The sequence below is a fragment of the Candoia aspera genome, chromosome 1 (assembly GCF_035149785.1).
Source record: "Candoia aspera isolate rCanAsp1 chromosome 1, rCanAsp1.hap2, whole genome shotgun sequence".
NCBI classification, from domain to species: domain Eukaryota; kingdom Metazoa; phylum Chordata; class Lepidosauria; order Squamata; family Boidae; genus Candoia; species Candoia aspera.
In genome coordinates, this window is record NC_086153.1 from 135,330,853 (window position 1) to 135,354,441 (window position 23,589).

The window sequence follows — 23,589 nt, forward strand, 5'->3', positions numbered from 1 at the left end:
ATGCTGCCAGCTCCCGCTGGGTCATGGCATATATTTTGGGTTTGGGTAGGGGTACCCCCGGGACCAGTTCAATGGTACAGTCTGTTTTCCTGTGGGGGGGGAGTTTGTCTGCCTCTTTCTCACCGAAAACGTCGGCGAAATCTGCGTATTTGATTGGCAGTCCCTCTGGCATTGCCGTTTCTCTGTGCTCCACCGTCATTGTTGCCCCCCCCCCATGGCCGCTCGGGGGACCCTGTTCCCAGAAGGTGCTTGGTAATGCCCATCAGCAAACTTAATCTCTCTGGTTCTCCAGTTGATGACTGGGTTTTGCTGCACGAGCCATGGGATCCCCAGTATGAGTAGGGGTTGCCCCACCGGTGCCATGATGAAAGCCAATTTTTCCTCGTGGCTGCCGAGCCTCAGCGCGGTTTCTCCGGTGTATTGGGTGACCGGGCCCCCTCCTGCTGCAGATCCATCGAGCTGCGAGAACACCAATTGGTGCTGAAGTGGATAGCAGCGGAGGTTAAGCGTGGCTGCCAGGTCTGGGTGCATTAGGCTTTTGGAGCAGCCCGAGTCAATTAGTGCCCAGACCTTTTCAGTTTTATCCCCATGGGTGAGGGTGACACGGACGTAGAGGGTGGGGCATTCCTCACTCACCCCTTTGTCGTTGCGCCTGTCACTGTCCTCCACCTGTCCTTCGGCGCCCCTTAGGCCAGGTGGTTGTCGTTTCCTGTCGGCTCGTCGGGGTTGCTTCCCTCCTCCTCTGAACTGTAGGGGACGTGTCTGCGTCGGTACTCCCCCTTCGCTGCTGGTCGCTTTCTTGGTGCTGGGGTTGGTGCGGTTTGTGCCCTCCTCGGGCTCTCTCTGGGTGTCGATTTGGGGCATGCTGCTGCTTTGTGATCTTCCTTGCCGCACGTGAAGCACTGCCCTTTAACGAAGCATCTGTCCCATTCCTCCTTCCATGGTTGGGGTCTCACCTTCCCCTGCCTTGCGCTAGTTCGTGGGGGTCTCGCTGCCTCCGTCTGCTGCGTTTCCCTCTTTGCGTGGAGGAACGTGTCGTGAGCGTTCTCTGCTTCCCCCGCCAGCCGGATCCATCCTGTCAGGGAGTTGGGGTTGTCTCAGCCGAGTGCCCACCAGAGAACGTTTAAGTTGAGTCCGTGTTTGAATTTCTCAATCAGAGTCGATTGAGACCAGGTGTCCACTTTTCCGGCTAGGGCTTGGAACTCCATGGCATACTCTGCCACGGAGCGCGGGCTTTGTCTGAGTGTTTCCAGTGCCCTTTTCACTTTTTCTTGCTCCAGGGGGTCCCTGAAGTGGAGCTCCAGCGCCTGCAGGAATTCTGTGCTGTCCTGCAGTGCCCGCGCACCTGATTGGCACAACTGGACGTACCAATCAGCAGCCCGACCTTTTAGCTTAATGGCTAGGGCATTGACTTTGCCCCTTTCAGTTCTGAAACAGGGACCCCATTCCTCGAGGTAGTACCTCGCGTTTGTCAGGAAAAAGGAGAGTTTAGAGGGGTCCCCATCAAACTTTATGCCAAAGTCCTTGGCAGCTGTCCTGGTTTGGCTCCCGATGCCCTCTGTGCCATGTCTTGGGCTCTGCGGGGGCTGATGCAGGTCGGATTATCTCCAGTCTTCTTGCGGTGTTTGTGCCTCTCTCTGGGTCTCCTTGCAAGTCCGTCGACCCGCCGTCCGGGGGGGAGGGTGGGGCGTTCTCCCTCGGTCGGGCTCCTGGATCCAGGCTCCACTGTCGCCGCCGCCATACGCCGGGTCATCCCTCCGCCTCTCGTCCTGGTGCGTCTCCAGTCGTCGGGTGGGTTCCTGGGACCGAGCTCCGCCGCCGCCGCCGAGGTTGTCCCGCCGTCTCACGTCCGGGCGTGCCTCCAATCGGTGGGCGGGCTCCTGGGGTCGGGCTCCGCCGTAGTCGCCACCGTCCGCTGAGTATCCACTCCGTCTCTCGTCCCAGTGCGCCTCCAGTCATCGGGTGGGCTCCTTGGGCCGGGTTCCGCCGTCGCCGCCGCCACGCTCGCCCCGCTGCCGCTCGTCCGGGGGTGCCTCTGCGCTGTTTCCACCACGGGGTCCCTGCGCTGCCGTCAGTTGTTGTAGCATCAGCCGCATCGCCTGCATCCCTTCTTCCAGCGTGTCGAGCCTCGCCGCCATCCACAGCCTCCCGCTGGGGTGCTCGCCACTCCGCTCGCCCTCGCCGGTGACCGTTGTGGAGGACGGACCTTCCCTTGGTCCCTCCACAGTGCCAGGCGCGCCCTCGCCTCCGTGCGCCCCGGGTGGTGGTTCGTCTCGGGCTTCCTCCGGGGTTGCCTGCAAGCCTGGAGAGGGTCCCCTTGTCTCGCCCCTGGTGCCCCGTGGGCTCCGGGGTGCCGGGGTGGGTCCCTCCCCCACAGCTTCCCCCCAGCTGGGTCCCATACTTACCGGGGCGTTACATCGCCTGGACCTCAGCTGCATCCCGCCCAGCGGGAGCGGGGCTTCGTCGCCGGGCGCCGAAGGGTTGCGCTGCCTCGTTTCATGGGTTTCCATACCTAGCTGGGTCCCTCACAAGCTTGTTGGATGGGTGCTAGGTAAAAAAAAATTTGCGGTTCCCGTTTTTATGTCAGAGTCAGCCTCGCTTTGCAATAAGACACCGACTCACTTAATGGGTATTAAGGATTTCTGGTTTATTGGAATGATAGCTGACAGAACGAAAAACGGGAACAGGGGTGGTGGTGCAGAGGTGCCCCTTTTATACCCTCTTGTATTGCCCCGGGCTCCCCCACCCTGCATTGTCCCGATCCCTCTTGATGGGACCCTTGATGGCTGCCTGGGCGTTTTCCCGGTGTCTTCCTTTGTCTCCCGGTGTCGGTTGTGTCCTCCGGGGCACCAGGTGCAGCTTATCTCCGTTCCTCCGACGCCCTTCTTTTCAGCTGCCTATGGGTCCATGGGTGTGGGTGCTTTTGGGTGCTTGTGTTAATCCCTAGTTTGATTATCTCCTTCCTCTATTTCTTAATGATCATGATCTACGTTGTGAGGCTCTTTGTGCCTTGCAATGAGGTCATGACAGTCTTACACCTTTTGAAACACATTAGGATAAGTGTTGTTCCCCTCAAATCTATGAACACTGCTACTATCACCCTTTGTATACATAAAATTGTGGAAAGGATGTCTGCACATATAACATCAGCACCAATACTAATGCACACAGAACACTGTAGGACATTGCTGAAGCCTGCAGACAGGAACGATCATTAGCAGTTCCTTACTACATACCTCTGAAAGAGTGATTAGGCTAATCTTTCACTGCATCATGGGTAAGAGAACTTCTGTACTTCTGCCTGGGAAAGAGACATCTGGACCTGCATGAATACCATTTACAGGACAAGTATCTGGTCACCTGACTGGTGTTCTGTGTTCTCATACAGGTGCTGGAAAGCAACCCCTCCCCTCAGAAGCCATGTGACTTTCAGTTTCTATCCCATCTTCTTTTTGGTTGGATAGCAACAGTATCATTATATGATTAGAGATGCCATGTAAGATGTCTTAGAATATGATTGTATCTTTGAAAATAAGCCTTATAGAACTGAATGGGGGTCGCCTCTGAATAGCCATGTATAGGAGTGCAGTTAGTAGTTACCACATAATCAAGTTATTTGGTTCTCCCTCAAGACAACAAGTTTCTTATTTTCCAAAAGGATGAATAACATGTTAGTAAATATAAAACTGATCCTTCTGTAATGACAGTTCAGCTCCTATGCTTGTATTTAATTGCCAGTCTGTCAAAACTTGGAGAAACAAGCAAACAATGGGGGTGGGGGCTTTTTTCAGGGGGGTAACATTAGAAAAAAAATACTATGTAATATGGTGACTTTGTTAACTCATTGTCCTCCAGGTACATGAAGTGACAAGAAAAATTATTGAGGCATCTAACGAGGCTGTCACTGAAGATGAGTTATATTCCGATCTGATCACTGTGTGGGGCCAATACATAGATCATGACCTTGCCTTTACACCCCAAAGTGAAAACCAACCTTCCTTCCAGGGAGCCATCAATTGCCAAATGACCTGTGAAAAGCAAAATCCATGCTTCCCAATACCGGTATTGTCTAAGTAATTGCATTTACTTTTAAGGACTTTTTTTTTTTAAGAGTCACACTTCACATTTGTGCACCTGGATATGACAAAATCAGCTGTCATTGCATATTTTGCATATGTGTGCATATATGCATTTAAATGACTTCACTCTTGAAGGACTCCAAGTGGTATATTTTTGGGCATATCACCACAAGCAGGTATCACATTCCAGTGGTGAGCATATTCAGAAGCTTCACCATCCTATGCAACACAATTGTTAAAAATGAGGAAGTCTTTTGAGGAAATATGAATCCTTCCTCAGGGATCTACAAGCTATAATGAAAATCCCAGCCCAGCTGTAATGAAAATTATCACTCTGTGGTTGAGGAGATGTTTTGCATTCAAGAAGTTACAGTGTCGGTTCCAGACATCTCCATTTTGTTTTAATCTAGTGGGAAAAGATATTATCCTACAAGTGACAGCAGGCAGTCCTCAGTTATATGGATAGATAGTCTGACTTTGTACTAGATAATTGAGGGGTATTTTTATTAGTTCCACAACATCCATAGGAGACACAGTAAGTGTTTTAATAGCAATTAGTTCCATTCTTTTCTGTCTTGTCAAACCGACAAGTCACCACAACACCTTGGCTGTATTCAAACATTTTGATTTGATTAACCATGGTTTGTTAAACAAGACATAGTTGGCTGGGTTCACAGAATAGACTAAGCCATAAAGTAGCTCAGTTCATGTAACATGCTAAGTGAAAATTAAACAGTCACACATTTTGGTTTACTGTAAAGGGTAACTCCACTGAAAACATGAACACAGATATAATTTAAAAATACTCAACATTTAAATAAAAATATTCCAAATTCAAATGCTAATACAGATTCTGACAGTAAAATGCCAAGCCTTTTACCAGCCTTATCAATACAGTAGCCAAGAATACTGTTATGGGTGGGAAGAGTGTAAAAATATAACAAATAAATATAAACGAAAGCATAAGTTAGGTTTTAGAGGATGATTGAAAGGAAGATGCAAAAAAGATTTCCTGGCCTCCTCTGCAATTGGCCTTTAAAAGTTTGTTTTATCAATCTTCATTTCATATGCCATTTCTTTGAAGATTAAGAGTAAGAAAATGTACCTCAGAATAATAGATTTCTTCTCTCAAAACAGAAGAATCCTCTTGCGTGTGATAATTATAATTCTGAGATAGATTTTAATAGCTAGTAGCTATTTGATGTCCTGACACTAATTATTTTTTTCTAAAGGCAGCATGGTAATTATATTTTATTTAAATTACCGTTGGTGATAAATATAGTTAAATAGCTAGAAATATTTTCTCCTAATAATTAAGGATAAAACATTCTATGAAAATGCGCCCTCAAATCTTTAGGAAAAGAATTCTTCTTTTAGTGTTTAACATATAGTGGAATATTATGACAGTTACATATTTACATTCCAGCCCCTGAATGAAAAAATTAAGATGTTCCAGTGTAAAAACTATTGTGTAACACCACTAATTTTGATACCACAATATGGTAAAGATCTCATGACATAATATTAAGGGTAGTTCCAAATTTATGAATAAACTTTAGCTTAACCTTTTTGAGCTCCATCAAAATAGCTTTATAGAACTCCACATTGCTTCCTCTGAATTTTCTGCACACTCATCTCCTGCAACCTTACTGACACGACTAATCAGAGCAAAGCTAATATACAAGAATGGCTATATTGTATGTAACCTAAATCAACACTACTTCGTGATACCTTCCTCCTATGAAGTGACTGAAAATGGGCCAGTACAACATCCTGGGTCAGAACTTCAACCATAGCTGAATTAGCCAATTGATTTCCACTGTGCCAAAAAGCAACATTGGATAAGGCTTCTTAATTATATTCCAAAGATGCCAGATACAAGAAATCCATCCACATGTAGAATGGTTTCTCTTGCATGGAGATCATGGAATGCTTGTTTCTCCTTTCCCTCTTCATGACTCCACTAACTAAACAAAGGAGTGAAAAAACCAAACCAATTTGTTCATGCATAACATGACAGAAAAGATATTCCTGGTTGTGGCGTATGACAACTTGCCCTGCCACAAAAGACTTGCCACTTGAAAATGTGTGTGATTCCCTCTGGAAAGAAAAAAAGCAAAGAAAACAGCCGACAGTTAGATAAACTTTCCTCAAGACCACAGCATCAAAAGAACAGGTTAAATCCTCCCCTTTAATTATTGTGTTTCTGATTTATTTATTTAGATTTGTAAGTGCCCCCCATGTTTTGAGCATTTTTAAAAATCTGCACATTAAATGCAACAATGCCTTTAACTGGGGCTACTCAGTCTGTGCTGCTAATAACTGGACAACCACTGGATGTCTGCGAAGGGCCTGGGTTTTCTGCATCTAGAATTTTGCAGCTCAGATCAGGTAGTCCTAATTTAACATGACATACAGTTTGGATCTAAGGTGCAAATGTGTTAACACAGTAAGGTCATTAAGGTACAGTCCGCTCCAGTTCTCTGTTTCAATATCCAACACCACTTCTCCAAAATTTTCAATATCCAACACAACTGACTTAAAATAATCCCAATTTATTACATCCTTTCAAGGTGCTTTCATCAAGTTGTAGAGGCTATCAACTCCTTTAGGTCAGTGCTACATGAGGTCAGGTCGCTTTCATCACACATCTTTACCTTTCTTGTGTATGTAGCTTGCACTTCCTCCAAGACATCAGGACTATGCATCTGCCTCATGAGAATATTAGAAGAGAAATTCTGTTTTGCCTTTCTACTAATATAGGCGGCATAAGGAACACAACTGCCCCACTGTCTGATATAAATCATTTGGACGTGGAGATTTTTCCTAGCTTTTGTGAGTACATATTCAGCAGGGAACAAGGATGGGGCAAGTTAAACAGGTTAAGGATTACTCACTAGTTAGCCTCGGATCCTTGTTTAGCCAATTAACATTTTGCTTTTCAGATTTGTAATGTAGCAGTAACTGAGAAAGGTCCTGAAGTTAAATTGAGCTTTTTCTTGGGCATGCGACTGCACAAAGGACATAGGCCTGTGCGAATACTCTTCATTAGCTTTAGAATGAAAAGCATCGTTCATATCTGATGTCGTCACTTAAAAGGTAACGGAGGGGAATCCTTGTTTCCGGAGTCTGCTCATGGCTGAGGACGGCTCATCCCATCAAAAAGAAAAAGAGCAGGCTTCGTTAAGCAGCTCCCTCCTTTCTGTAGAATTCATGGTTGCTCCTTCCCTCACCGTAGCATTCACTGAGGGGGCCCAACAATACAGAGGTTGTTCACTAGAAATTCTACACTACAATCACGAGACTCTCAGTGGCTCAGAAAGTAAGGATATACAGTAGAATATAAAACATGCACACAGAACAAATGAACCCTGTATGCAGTGTGTGTCATCAGGCCCCAAAAGCCCTCTGAAAAATCACCATCTTCAGCTTTTTCTGGAAGATGGACAATGTCACAGACAGACAAAATTCCAAGAGGGCTAGCTCCATCACCAAAAAAAACAATGCTTGTGGGCATCACCCCCCTCCTCCCCCAACCTCCCCCTTATTCTTTTGCTGACTTCTCCCCCTATGAAAAATTTGGCCCTGTTCTGGTCAGTTTTCAGGGATATTATTTGTGAAAATGTTAGAACATTTTGGTGTCATTGATGGCATTGTAACTGACGGCATTAATTCATTGACAGCAAATTGAAACCTGGCAGATTTTCATCAAAATCTTTTCACAATCCAAAATTCTATAATACAAGAAAACAGAATTCTAAAAAAAAGGATACCCTATCTGTGAGTTGCTTTAAGAAGCCTATAAACCTGCAGGGAAAACAAGATAGTATCACTGAAAAGGTGGGCATTTTCAATTATTGTCATGATTTTTCATCCGGAATGAGCCCTGGATCATTGTGGATTCTGTGCCTGACTTTACGTTATATCCCACCTAAGTTCAGGGACACAAAATCCAGCTCTTTTTATATACACATATAGTGGAGTGGAGTTGGGCAGAAACTAGATTACTGCAGCATCTAATGCTAATCAGCAGTTATCTAATTACCAAGTACTTAACTTTTTTTTTTCTTTGAGTCAGTCCTGACTCCTGGTGACTACCTAGACAAGTCCATGCAGCTTTCTTGGCAACATTTATCCAAAGTGGTTTGTGACTGCCTTCTTCCTGGGGCTGAGAAAGAGTGGATGGCCCCAAATCACCCAGCTGTCTTCCACTCCTAAGGCAGTATCTAAAGCTTGGGTTTTGCCATTCCTAGTTCAGCATCTTAACCACTAACCCAGACATAACTGTAACAGCACCAAAAAGGTTCTTCCCCCCTTAAATTAAATAATTATAAATCTGTATGTATGTTTTATGCAAAACATCAGAAGAAACCTGTGATTCTTTTGCACCCCTAATAAGGGATGTGATATTCATACATTAATATAGATCCACAAATAGTTTAATGGAAGTACGTTTGATTAAAACACTCTTTCATGTACTACTTAGCACAGCCAGCCCTGCATCAGATCTTAGGCAAAAGACTGAACTGTGATCTCTATTCCTGGTGCCAAGTTAGAAAATATCCTGTTCCATGTAGAAGCAGCCTTTCACTCATTACGCCAAACCATTGGGTATGCACTTGTGCCTTACTGCAAAACACTGCATGAAAATGCATATGAATTTTAAAAAGGAGTTGCATCAGAGTATTGTAAACTTGTACCGGAGAAGACTTACTGTAGGAAACACCATTCTACTAATTTGTGCAGTTTTATACCTCCTTTAATTCTAAAATTAATAAATTTGCTCCATGACATGCAGTTGATAAAAATGTGCTATGTTCTTTCATGAAAATAATTAATTTAATTCACAGATTTTTCCCAATGATACACTCTCTGCAAGGATGGATTGCATACCTTTTTATCGTTCATCTCCTGCATGCCCCACTAGCCAACAGGGACGTTTAGGAAACCTATCCATTGTAAACCCAAGGCAACAGATGAACACCCTGACCTCCTTCCTAGATGCCTCTACTGTCTATGGCAGCACTGCTGCAGCAGAGAACAAGCTGAGAAATTTCACCAGTGAAGAAGGCCTCCTCAGAATTAACCTGCTATATTTTGACAAAGGGTTTGCATATCTTCCTTTTGTTGACCAAGTGCCTTCTCCTTGTGCTCAAGATCCCAGGGAGGACAAAGCAGAAAGGATTGAATGCTTTATGGCAGGGGATACCAGGTCTGGTGAAGTGCTTTCGCTGGCAGCTATGCATACTCTCTGGTTGCGAGAGCACAACCGCCTGGCAAAAGCCCTAAAGGAGCGTAACCCTCATTGGAGTTCTGAAACTGTCTATCAAGAGACTCGCAAAATTGTTGGTGCTCTACATCAGGTCAGTCTATAGTTGCCGATATCATCTTTTCAGATCCTAATATGTGGGATGGGCTTGGATGGCTGATCTTCTGGAGGGCTAGGTCTTGACCTTTTTATAAAGTATTTGCATATAGCAGGAGTTCACAAGATCAACCGCACACATGGAGGGGGAGGCCCTGGGTTGGGGCACAACCCCACTCCTGCAATTTCCATGCATTCCTGGAGCCTACGTGCTAAAACTCTGCACAGTTTTTTTTTAAAATTAATTAACTGGTTCGTTGAATCCGGTTCTTCTTTTCAGCAACATCAAACTTTTGGCTTCAATGGAGCCTCAGTCAATTTCATCCAGGGAAATTTTGTCCAGGGATTGCCATGGTATTTACTCTGATATACAGTATAATAGCCAGAGGGGCAAAACTTGATAATAGAAGGCTCCTTCAATTCCAGGATGTATTTTCCTGCATTACATTCTTTTTTTAGGTGAATGCCCATTGCCACAAGCAAATCTGGATCATGCGTCAATCATGCTTATATAAGATCAAACTTTTGAAAAAGTAGGATTAGAATTATTTAGATATAAGTTACATACCCACTTGATGGGAAGTAAGTGCCATTGAATTCAGTGGACTTTTCAGAAGTCACGGGTTCTGAAAATATTCAAGATTGCTTTATTGCCCACCCAGATGCAAATGAAACTCAATTGCCCTGATTTATGGAGTCAGACTGCAAAGTCCACTCCTTTGCCTCCGGTTCCATGTCAGAATCCTCCATATTAAGTTCAGCCTGAATCTGTACTTTCCCTCTTAGGGGAGTTATTTTTTTGGCTTCAGAATTGACAGATTTGCTGGCTCATGTCCTGAGGAAGAGTTTTGTCCAGCTAGGCCTTGGCAATCATGCTAACAAGACAGAGACTTTGTAGTGGGATAGCATTCCCAGAAAGAACTGCTACAGTATGAAGTCTGAGGGTCTTCCCAGGTAACCTCTGTGTCCAGGAGTATCTATTCTTAACTTTGATTGCTGGCCTGGCCTTTAAGAAAGTCCTGAAAACCTGATCCTTTCTGCAGGAATTGGTCAAGGATGATCTCTGAGGCTGTTATAAATACAGGAGGTTGTGTTTTGTTCATAACAAAGTGTGTTTTATTATTTTATTGTTATTTTTCTGACTTTAAATCCTTGTTAGCTGCCCAGAGTCATTTGGGAAGTGGGCAGGCATATAAGTTGAATGAATACATAAATAACAACCATGTACTTTCCTGGACAGGGGGAATCTAGCTTTTTGTTCACACGTTAGTAACCTCACCGTTAAATTACTGAAATGCATTCTATGTGCGGCTATTCCTGCTCTTGGTCTGGAAGATGCAGGCGATACAGAGTCTGGTAGCCAGACTGAGTGGGACATCTGGCCACGTGTTGAAGCAATTGCACTGGATGCCAATTACTGTAATACTGAGGTACATCCTAGATACTGGTTTTGACATAAAGATCCCTAACTTGGGACCAGGATACCTGACGGCCCAATTATAGACCTTGGCAGTCATTATCAACATCAATAGAAGGGTTCTGCTGTAATGGCCACAATGGAGAGAGGTCATAGCACGGTTACTTGTGCCCCGGCTATCTGAACTTCTGTCCCCCTTGAAATCTATGAGATGCCAACCGTTACTTATTTTATTTATTTATTTTCTACCCCGCCTTTATTATTTTTATAAATAACTCAAGGTGGTGAACATGCCTAATACTCCTTTCTCCTCCCATTTTCCCCACAACAACAACCCTGTGAGGTGAGTTGGGCTGAGAGAAAGTCACCCAGCTGTCTCTCATGACTAGGGTGGGACTAGAATTCATCGTCTCCCGGTTTCTAGCCTGGTGCCTTAACCACTAGACCAAACTGGCTTATCTTTTAGGTGCCTCTAAAGACCTCTTTCTTCACCTAAGGCCTCCCTATGTGAATGGGACAGAGGAATAATTTGGTTGGCTTGCCCTTTTTCTTTTCCAATCTTTTTAATTGCCATGTTTAATTTAATTTTAGTTCCTTGACCTTTTCATTATTTTTACTGTAAACTGCTTAGAGATGAGGCTGCTTGGAAAGCAGTATCAAAACGTGATCACTCAATCAGTCCAAGCAACAAGAAAACCAAGGAATGGTATTTTCTGTATAACCTTTTTTCCAGAAGCCCAAGGTTAAAGTACTACTTACCATCTGTCTAAGTATTGCAGATTAATGAGATTGGCCTCTGGCACATTAGAAGAGATTTAGAATTAATCTTGTCAGTTCAGGGACACATACTACATCTATATTTGCAACTTGGTAATATACTGTAGATCAGAGATCCAAAACTAAAGTATGTTATGGATACTTAACTAACAGTTAACAGCTTCTAGAGTTGAAGTTGCCTAAACTTTTCAATTAAGAATGTGAAACATTCTTATTGAGCAACTATAATCTTTGGGGAAAGTAACTGAAAGGGTAACATCTTAACAGTGAAGATATACCAAGCTGCAAATAGAAGAGCTGAGAAATAAATACTTTCCTGATTTTTGTATCCTAGTATACAGTGCTAGAAAGTGAGAAACAAACAAACATTGATACAAATTGCAAGAACAGATTTAGCTGCTTTGAGGAATGGGAAGGTAATGAAAATGATTTTTTCCCCCTGCTTGGAAAATATTGTGAACAAGAATTTATACAGCAATTATGTTTTCCCATCGATTCACTTCATTGTAAAAATGTAGTGAATTCATAGATAACGTCACTGGGGAAATTAAAATAGAAAGATAGCATGAGTCCCGGTCTCTCAAGGTCATGTCTGTTTAGGTACTTCCCATCCTGTTGAAATGACATTGTACCAGGAGAACCTAAAGTTAAGAAGCAGAGGGAAGATTATATCATGCAATTTAAGGTTATTTCTGAAGGCACCTCTGTTCTTATTATTACTATGCTTACTCAAGGCATACTCATCGTGGTTGATTCTCAATGTTTCGATAGCAGATTCTGGTGGACTTAGTTCAGTACAGGTAGTCTTCACTTACTGACTACAATAGAGACTGGCAAGTCCATTGCTAAGCAGTGTGGTCATTAAGTGCGACATCATATGACCACGACTTGCAACTTCTTGCTGCCTTCCCCATTTACTTTGCTTGTCAGAAGCTGGCTGTGAAGGTTGCAAATGGTGATCACGTGACTGCAGGATGCTGTGACCATTGTAAATGTGTGCCGGTTGCAAAGTGCCCAAATTGCAATTACTGTGAGGACTCTGCAATGGCTGCAACTTTTAGGACCAGTCATAAGTCTTGATTCTCAGCACCAACATAACTTTGAACAGTCGCTGAATGAGTGGTCAGTAAGCAAGGGCTATTTGTATTAGTGTGTGTCAGATTCCTCCGATCAAAAGGTTCACAGAACCCCTTATCAGAGCATCTTCCATCACTTCCTTATCAATAGTGTAGACTCTCTGTTGCTGGATGGGAGGGGGTGTTGAGTTGGAGTGTAAATTGCATTATTATGGCTACAGATTTATGATGGTTCACATCAAGGCCAGTCATTAGAGATATACCAGCAACACCACCTGGATGGGAAAGGGAGGTGACATACTTCCATGGGAAAGGGAGGCAATCAAGGGAATGTAGTTTTAAATGTATGTTTTAGAGGGAATTCTCCATTCGCAGCTTTACCTCTGTCCTAGACATTTCGCTTCATTAAACAGTTAAAGGAACCTAGTCTCCTGACTGTCATTGTGTGAATGCTCAAATGATCTATGCTGACATTAAGCTGCGAAATTGGTACTGGGTATTCTCAACCTCCCCAGCCAGGCAGATCCATTCTTTTAGAGTGGGGAGATCCCCTCTGCAGAGTGCCCACCTTAGGACCTCTGGCTGCAAGGCACCCTTGAAATAATCAATCTTGGTGGTCTCTGACCAGTCCATAACTTTCCCTGCCAGGGCTTTGAACTCCATGGCGTACTCTGCCACACTTTTCCCCCCTTGTCTGAGCTGCTGGATGGCCGATTTTGCCCTCATCTTGTCTAGTGGGTCTTCAAACCTCTCCCTCAGGGCTTTCATGAACTCCCTCAAACTGTGTAGCTCAGGTGCCATGGCATCAAGCAGCTACACATACCAATCTGCCGTGGCTCTGCGAAGCCTTGCGCCGACCTGGCCCAACTTCTTGTATTCTGTGGGGAAGCAGGACCCAGATTCTCACATATAAAGAGATACGTTGGTCAAGAAGAATACCAGCTGTCGAGGATCTCCATTGAATTTGACTTGTATCTCCTTTGGAGTCCCCAGAAGCACTGCATTGCCTATGGGAGGTCCCCCTACTCCTCTTGGCTTTCCACGTGGGCCCCGCTCCTTTGTCACCTTATTGGGGAGTTGAACCCCCTGGTAGGGGTTATGGAGCAGCGTCTCCCTCACAAGTCCAGTGATGCCACCCGGGAGAGTTGGGTCAAAATTTCCGCCAGGGGATATGCCATAGTATCAAGGGTTTTCAACACGTGCTGCATCATCACCTCCATGGCAGACATCCTTGCCTCCAACTCGTGAATCGCTTGTGGGGTCCCATCAGTGTCTGTCGCAGTTCCACGAGACCCTGGGCTCAATACCCTCACTTGCACCTCCAGGGGTGGAGGTGCTCTCCCTTCTGCCTCCTTGGCACCCGACTGTGAAGGTCCCATCTGTGGTTCTTCCAGTATCGTGTCTGGAGTCTCGGGTACTCTCACAAAGTCGAGGGTAAGGAGTGCGCTCTCCAGCTCTGTAGCATTGAGCCAGGTTTCCATTTCGTACTCGCTGCCCCACTCCCAGAGCTCCCTTCTGACTCTACCTTTTCTTCTTCCTCCTTGGCGTACAGCACCATCCTCTCAGTAGAGGTTGAGGGCAATGGCTGCTTCGCCTTAGATCTTCCATGTTTTGGCATTATTTCGTTAACTCTCAAATGAGTTGCTTTCCTCAGGAAGAGTTCTTGAATACAATGGATTCGCAGTTAAAGGAACCTAGTCTCCTGACTGTCATTGTGTGAATGCTCAAATGATCTGGTGCTGACAGTGTGTCCTGGATCTAGTATGTCCCTCTCCATTTAGGCTGCAACCAGGCTGCTATAAGTGATCAGAAACCAGCCAATTTGCCAAATTGAAAGGAGCACCATAAGGGTTGTTATGGTCTGGATAGAGAGATCCCCAGGACATACAGTATCTGGTGAAAGGAAACCCATTTCAATCTAAGATATAAAAAGGATTTTATTGAAAGGCAAAGAAATACAAAATCACATTGAAGTTATTGGAAGTTTTCCCAGAAGGACAAGAGAAGAAAATGGAGCAGCAACATAGCTACACTTGGAAGAAACAGAGGGGAGGAGGATCAAGAGTTTTATCCTTAAGCTGAGAGGGCAAAGTAGGGTAAGGTCTTCAGTGGCAGGCTACCTTCAAAAAGTGGGGAGAACACAATACATTCACTTTATTGGGGGTTTTTTTCTCTTCTGTATAATGTTTCTATTCAATCTGTGGCTAATGCCAAAGGGAGCATATGAAACAACTAAATAGGCCAAAAGTCTGACTTTGCTATCTGTTCCAGCAGATCTGTTAGATTTGCTATGAGAGTGACTTGAAGGTGGAGTTTGTTAGTTGGTGACGGCCATATCGGCTGACTGAGGAGCCTGGCTTAGGACCAAAGAAGAAGCAAGTCTTTCTGCCCAAAAGAATCTGACAGGAAAGGTTGGAGCTGTAATTGAGGGAAACTGTACCATGAGGCAGTTCAAACAGGTAACAGAGCCCAACAGCCAAGGGCTTTGAGTAAAGATCCAAGCAGAGTTGCAGCAAGTAGGTTGCATTTAGTCAGTCTAGAAGGGATAAGCCTGAGGCAGAAGATTGTATACTGCATATGTCCCTGCTTGTGGCTAGAGTAAACAGTAGAGTAGATTTGATTTGGAGAGATTATTAGGCTGAGGATAACTCTCATATATTAGAAATGATGACAGAACATATTTAAAATTAAAATTTCAATTTGTGCAGCCTCACTCTTACACTTCAAAGGCCACTATATCACCGTATGTATATTTCCCCCAAAATAAGCATTTTATTGTGCTCATTTTGTAAGCCTGCACAGGGCTACAAAAATCAGGAGGACTGCTAGATATAAGCAACATTAGAGTTTCCATGATTTATTTATTTATATTTGCTGTCATCTAGCAGTTACCTGGAAGTTGCAGTCAATCTGTGCTAGTCCTAAACCTGTATCTAGTCATTGTGTCAGTCCCAAGGCTACTTGCTAGAAGCCAATCTATGATTTCAGCTGTGGAAAATTCAAAAGTACTGAGCACAACACTGGGACAAACAACCATGTTTATCGCAACGATCGCTGGGTACCAGCTTGACAGGAAAGAGGGACCCAAAACAATGGAAAAGCAAAGGTTTCTATAGAAGTTGAGGGCTACAAGGTGGGAAATCCTAGGGATTTGATTTGCTGGTCAGTTTTGGGGAAGTTAGGCAGTCCTTGTCTATGTACCTGGGTTATTTCTATTGTTAGGCAAAACTTGCCTAACTCATCCCTTGTTAAGGAGATGGAATGTTGAGGTCATCAGACTTATTGAGGATGGAACGTTAGGGTTTCTTACCTTGTTACTAGGTATACTGCAATTTCACCAGGAGTTGAAAATGACTTGATAGCACATAATCAATCATTCAGTTGGGCTATACTCTGAGTTGGTGAGCAAGGCATCTACTCTTAATTTAGATGGGATTGCAGAGAGCTTTGTCTGGGGGCAGGGAGGGTCAAGCAGGGTCTGACAGGATTAGGCAAAGAGAGGAGCTGTTTTTGACCCTGGTCACATCCAAAAAACAGGGAGGAAAAGGGTGCAGCCTCCATTTTGTTCGTTAGATATATTTTCTCCACCACATTTTGATAGAAGACAGAATGTCTTGGAGGTCCATAATGAAAAGTTTTCTAGTTGAAGCAGCACTCATGAACTATGAGGTCTCCCTGAGGGAAGCTTCAAAGTTATAAAAGGGGAATTTAGCCATAACAGCTGTGTGGTTTAGTGAAGGGCCAAATGCATTTTTAAATATATACTGTATAAGCTGAATTCCATCTTCTTAATATTTTTTGTATGGGCCAACTTGTGTGTAAAATTTAAAAATGAAAATCCTGTAAGCACTTTTGTCTCAGAGTGAATATCCAGTAGAATTATGTGGAAGATACCATGCGTGCATCTTCTCAAACATTGCACCGATCCTGCCATTTTGGAATTTAGTTCTTTCTGCAAGAAGCTCAAATGCTCATTTTTGTTTACCCCATTCCATCAGGAAGGTGGTCTGCTAAAGATCTAATCTCAGCTCCACTGTTTCTCATTTAATTTATCTAATGAAAAAAGGCAAAAGGATCTTCAATTTGCTCTTCTCCAAATACCTTTAATTTTCCAAGATATTTACAATGTAGCCACACTGAAGGAGAAGCTCATCACTTGCAGCAGTCATTCAATTTCTGTGCAGCTTATTCCTTTTGCTTTTCCTTTCAGAGAGCTCCACTCAATTTAGGTCACTGTTGTATTGCAAAGATAAAGGCTTTTATTTATTTATTTATTTTCCTCTGAATAAGACTGGGCATCTCTGAGGTACAATACAGACTATTCCTTGCCAGAAAGGCTGGCTGAATGAAGGATATCAGCTGTTATTTTTCTTTTGCAGTACTGTAAGGCAGAGTTTGAACAGTTTAGCCCAGATGGGACTTTGGAGAACATCCTGATGCTTAATTTAAAGAGACAGCCAGCTCATGCTAGTGGGCCTATTTGTTTAGAGTCTTGCTGCTCCCATAGAGTCAGGTATCACAGAGAGATTATCCCACTGGTATCTGGGACTACTGTATATTCTAAAGACAATACACTCTCGCTTTCACCTGCCATGAGGTGCTCTGAAGAACTATTTTGAATAAATACATAAATAAACAAGAATGTATTAACTAGGCAACTTGGGGTTCTCCAAATGTTTTGCACTACAGACCCCCACCCCCCAAGTCCCTTCCAGCATGGACAGTGCTCAGAGGTTGCAGCCGTTGGTTGGTCAGGTAGTTTATGGCCTACGTTTGGAACAGGAAATCACTCTGAGCTTTCCTAACAACCTAATACATTATTAAATCCTTGTTAATCCAATTTGCACAGTTTTAAACAGAAGAGTTAGACATTGTTGCTGGGACTTTGGAAGATGAGACCTTCTACTTGAAAGCAGGATTTTATGTGTCATGGGTGGTTGATCCTGTCAAGCAGTGAACCGAAGTGATCTGCTTGTGGGCTGGTGCAGGGCAGTGAGAAGAGAGGAGAAATATATGAAGGCAGCAGCAATATTTTTTTTAAAAATGTTGGCTCTGCCAGCAAGGTAATTTGGCCTCTGTTGAGCCAGCATTACATACTGTTGCAACAAGATTGATTTCTCAATCTTTCCCCCATCAGCAGAACAGGTACAGGCAGAAGATAGATTACAAAGGTTTCTGATTCTGAATTAGCACCTTGATTAGGCTACTGAAATGAAAAGCCCTTCAATTACTCAGGAAAGGACTTACACCTCGGTTCCAGTACTGAAAAACACCTTCCCGAATTCAGAAAGTGTTTAAAGCACATGATTGTTTTGTCGTTCTAAGAGCATGTCTTTGGCTGATGCATTCTAAAGATGAAGAAAAGAAGCAAACAGTAGATCTGAGTAGTTTGTCCACTCCTGAGCCAGAATAAACATAGGATCATCAGACAGGTGCAACAGAAGCACCCATCCTGGCTCCTGGCAAAAGCTGGACATGGCTGGATAGTCCATCATGTACTGACATTTCCCACTGAATGGTATTTGAGTGATGTTCTGTTTACCACGCTCTTTGTTCACAGGATACAAAAGAAAAGCTTGAGTTCAAAGTCTAGAAGAAAGCCTATCCAAAGGCCTAGCTCTGGCACTGTGAAAAACGATGGGAATTGGGTGTTGAATAAGGTTTTCTTGACAGCATAGGGGAAACTTGCCTAGAGGGTTTGTTTGATTGCTCTCAATAGATGAGCCAAAATGATACTAGCATATCTAAGAACTTCTAGCATACATAATGAAATCCAGAGGGTCCTGACTGCCCTCGCCTTCCAGAAGGCTATGCTGAGTTGGGCTGGGATGTCAGGTGAGCTCTATATAGGTTGGTTGCATTGTGAGGTTGGATATGATGCCTCTGTTGTTCTATTACGAACATTTCAATTCTGCCCTTCTTTGTTGATGGAGACTTTTATTATAGAGTTTTTGTAGACTGTAGTTAGCTGACTAGAATTGATAGGTAAGATGGGTGATCGTATACATTTTCTAAATAATTAAATGAATAATGAACTAGCAAGCATGATGTAGGAAAATAGGACCTTAAAATCAAATGTGTAGCCTGAAAATATTCTGCCAAATTTCAGGCTTTGCTCGAGTTTAGTTGATTTAGAAAGAACATAACTAAAAACAGCAACTAACAAGATTCAGAAGCTCACTTAGATCAGACCAATTCTGATGGAACTTGCTTTTTTGGTGTAACTTCCTTCCCTATCAAATAAGAAAAATACTTTATATGTTTAAAATATTTTATCCCTGCCAGCATTTTCATCATACAGTATATCAAAGTGCTTAGTGTATTTGTCCATTCAGTTTATTTTATTTTATATTATATCAAATTTATCATGTATTTTATTACTTCTCTATACTACATATTCAGCCCATTATGTTTTATCAAGTCTGGTATGATCTTAAATATGCAATGCAGTTTTCATTCTATCCACTACAATATATCATTTCCTCTCTTTTGATCAGTGTTACTTAAAAGCTTTTTTCTGTATGCTTCAATAAATCTATTACATTATAAAAGCAGGTGCTGAAGAATTTCTATAACCAAATGTAAGGCTTTAGGTGACTATGAATTTTCTGTAGATAAATATAAATGGCCTTATCAGATGGATTTTGTAAGCAGATTATCTTAAAATCTGCCCATTATTTCATTCAGGAAAGAAGCCTTCAGTCAAAAACCAGGTAAGTAGTAATGAACTTGAAAGCAAGTTGCCCAAAGCAAGAGTTTCCATGGAATTCAAGGCTGCCTTGATTGTGATGAAGGCATCTGTCACCACATGATATTGCCCAAAGAGTCACCTTGTTTGGGGATGTTGGGAGTTTGATAAAATCAGCTTAACATTTTTTGATAGTCATTTGTCCTTCCCCTAAAGCACTATCTATGGAATGTTTTTATTTTCCTTACCATTTTTCCTTCAGATTATTACCATCAGAGACTACATTCCCAAGATCATTGGCCCAGATGCTTTTGAACAGTATATTGGTCCTTATCAAGGCTATGATCCCACAATCAATCCAACAATAGCCAACGTATTTTCAACTGCAGCCTTCCGCTTTGCTCATGCTGCAATTCATCCACAAGTGAAGAGGCTCAATACACAGTATAAGGAAGACCCAACTCTTCCTAATCTTCAGTTGCATGAAGTTTTTTTCACTCCCTGGAGACTCATTAAAGAAGGTACTGCCTGTAATGCAATTACATCCACTAACGTTGCTACAATGTTCTTCTTAATTGAATTTTCTTTAAAAAAATGTTTTGTTTTCATTTCAACATTGTTCTGACTGCTGAATCATTAGCTGACACATTTTGGTTTTCTACTTCTAGGAAAGTAGAATTAACTACTCACACTGTTCATTTATTTTGGCTTTCTGAATAAATTTGGTTTGTAGAATGGGTTACAATCTGGGAGAGAAAGTTAGAGCAGACAGGCCCGCAACTAGGGTCTGTGTCACCCAGGGCAAACATGGATTCTGCACCCATTTTGGCGCCTCCCCAGTGCAGCACCTGGGTCACATGCCCCGCTTGCCCCACCCCCAGTTGCGGCCCTGAGAGCGGAACAGGGAACAGTAAACAGAAAGAGTATTTTCTCTTATCAGTGCTGTTAACTTGGCCATCTGGGCCAGCTCCATCAGTTTAATCATCCACTCCTCCACTGTAAGGATTTGTGGGTCTTTCCATCTTTGTGCATATAAAAGTCTTGCTGCTGTAATCATATACAAAAGCAGAGTCCCGTGTTGCTTCTCCAGCTGCTTCTCCATCAGTCCCAAGAGAAACAGTTCTGGTTTTTATTGTAAGTCCACTTTAAGGACCTTTTGAATATTAGCACACATTTGGTCCCAGAATTTTTTAGCCTTCTCACAAGTCCACCAAAGATGATAAAAAGTTCCTTCACCTAGAGAACATTTCCAACATTTGTTACTCCATTATACATGACTGACAACTTATCAGGAGTTAGATGCCAGTGATACATCATTTTATAAAAAAACGGTTTTAAGTTATAATTCAAAGTAAATTTCAAACCTTTGTTCCACGTGTTCTTCCATTGCTCCAACATAATATTATATCCAAAATTCTTAGCCCATTTAATCATACATTCTTTAACTTGTTCATCTTCTAAATTTATTTGTAACAACATCTTATACATCTTCGTAATAGCATGTTCATCATTTATACAGAGTTCCATCTCAAATTGAGTTGTTTCATTAACAAATTTAAAATTCTTTTTGTCCACTTAATGAACTTTCTGTTTTAAAATATATCCTTTCCCCCATTAGTCTGTTAAATCAAGGGCTTAACATACAATTTAGAAAGAAAAGATTATGCTTATAATTGGCCTAATGATGTTCAAGAAAATGTTTTAATGACATTTAAGTCATTTTTATTGGATAGTTGATGAAACCTAAAAAGAAGATCTTTATTTATGTTTAAGCATGCTAAGGCACTCATCCCAACAAATTTAGCTTCCTATAAATGTTGCCTTATTTTTGTGGTCTAAGGTGGTTTGGATCCCTTGCTAAGAGGAACACTAACAACTGCAGCAAAACTTCAGATACAGGACCAGCTGCTGAATGAAGAGTTAACAAAGAAGCTCTTTGTGTTGTCTAATAATGCATCCTTAGATTTATCATCACTTGATTTACAACGGGGACGTGATCATGGACTCCCAGGTCTATTACTTTTTTTTTTTTTAAAAGAAGTTCTATGTTATGTTAGGATGGAACATGGTGTATATTTCCTCTGTGCTATGAATATCAGTTATGATTACTCATTGGTTTTGTAAGTTTTTCTTTTTCTGGGGGTTGGTAAGATAAGTTTCATGCAATGCTGATTTTGCTTTAGCACAGAAGTGGACAAAATTTGGGATGGGTCAGGTAGATGGTGCCACAATGCATGCTACAAACAGCCAGTAGAAGCAGAGAAATAGTGGTCCTAATGTAGAAGAAATGACCACTTTTCTGCCTCGGTTAGCAGTGAGGAATAGCCTTCTTTGATTAAGAACATAATCAAAGGACACAATGGGGAAGATTTACCATTTGTTTACCAGCCACCTTCCCCCCAATATGACTGATATATTGTGCTGGGGAAGAGGTCATATGAGTATAGGTCTTGCCTGCAGCAGTAACACCATGAAGGGAGAACATTATGACCTACGGTGGGGTACACTGAAGGTTTGCCAAAGTAACAAAGGTTTATAGGAATAGACTTTCAGGCATGATTTTCATTAAGTCCTCTAATTCATCTGCTTTCCAAGTTCAGTTCCAAAAACATTAAGGGATGCAAGTATGCCACATGACTGCAACTTTTTAAAGATCATCTGGCAGATGCAGAGAGTAACCGTGTGATTGCAAGAAAAGTGTGGCTGCTTTAAAGAGCTGCAGACAAGTACTACACTTGCTCTCCTGCACGTTCTAATGCACCTTTTCCAGATTACATCCTAAAATCCATACAGGCCTAATCTGTTCTGAGAAGAGTTCTCTCTCTTTCATGCAGTACTCGTTTTCCTACTTACCTAAAGCTTTTAAGATCAGATGAGGAATTACATCTACGCTTTTAGAGCTCTAGTTTTTCAACGTGCTATCATCGATTTCCAATCCTCTTTCAAATGTTTTATATAATTCACCTTAATACATGTTCCTCTCTTTTAATTAATAGAATATAGCTACTATAATACTCTGACCCTGTAGATTCAAAGGACATTTGGTCGTAAGAATAGCTGATAATAGTGTGTCTGACATACTTGAGCCTCTTATTCCAGAAAAGCCCTAAATTAAACCAGTGATTGGTTTGCCATTATGATAAGCAGGACCAAACTCTCCTGGGACATAGTAACATATTCAGTTACAGTTTGGCACCATAATCTTCAGTGTTTGCCCTAGCATGCTTTGCAGCAGAAACAAAATTGCACATATACTACATTGGTATATCAGAATGTCTGAATGCTGTATTGGTGCAATGTAAGATGAATGCCATGTAAAATATTTACTGTCTCAGAGCTTAATTTGCATAGGGTAGTGAATTTGAATTGGCAAAGACCATCTAAAATTCCCTTTCAAAGATTTTTATCTGATGTTTGGGCTAGTCTCAATCAAAACTAGCTTAATGCTTGGTCATAAAATTATATTGGATAGGTGGGCTACATATTTGAGGGACCAGATGGGATTCCAGTATGACAAATACATTCTTCATGCCAAGGCAAAGCAATGACATGCAGTAGTATTCTTTAAATACAAGAAAAAGTACAGTATTGCTCTAGGCTCAGTTAACACTTAGAATGGGAGCCATCAGGATATATCAGGATTGTAGGCTTGACAGGAAAGTTGAAAAGCATCCCAGAAGAAGGTATTGCCACATCACTTCCATACTGTTGTCCAGAAAACTGCATGGTTGTGTCCATATAGCCCCAAGGATTCTCACTCTGCAAAAGGCTTTTGGAACAAAGATAATTATTTCAGGCAGGCATGGGTTCAGTGTTTTAGAACTGACACACTGCTGACATAGCAAGGATACTTTTAGATATCTAAAAAGAGAGAAATACGTTTGAATCTTATTATGCATGCAATATCCGTAGGTTACAATGACTGGCGAGAATTCTGTGACTTGCCAAGACTAAGGACAGAACATGAGTTGATGACAGCAATAGAGAATAAAATAGTCGTCAAAAAAATTATGGAACTCTACAGAACCCCCAACAATATTGATGTCTGGCTGGGCGGAATAGTAGAAAATATTCATCCTGATGCCAGAACGGGTGCCTTGTTTGCATGTATCATTGGAAAGCAAATGAAAGCACTGAGAGATGGTGATAGGTAAGTTTACATGCATTATTTTATTATACTTGCATTG

General features: G+C 42.4%; 1 protein-coding gene across 1 annotated transcript in view; it reads left to right on the plus strand.

Moving 5' to 3' along the window:
- The window catches only part of TPO (thyroid peroxidase), a 71,079-nt gene that overhangs the window by 43,495 nt on the left and 3,995 nt on the right, over nt 1-23,589 (plus strand). The window contains exons 7-11 of the mRNA XM_063298920.1: nt 3,856-4,062; nt 8,930-9,442; nt 19,665-19,923; nt 21,243-21,413; nt 23,315-23,552. Of these exons, the coding sequence (XP_063154990.1) occupies nt 3,856-4,062; nt 8,930-9,442; nt 19,665-19,923; nt 21,243-21,413; nt 23,315-23,552 (1,388 nt within the window). The remainder of the gene's footprint in view (nt 1-3,855; nt 4,063-8,929; nt 9,443-19,664; nt 19,924-21,242; nt 21,414-23,314; nt 23,553-23,589) is intronic.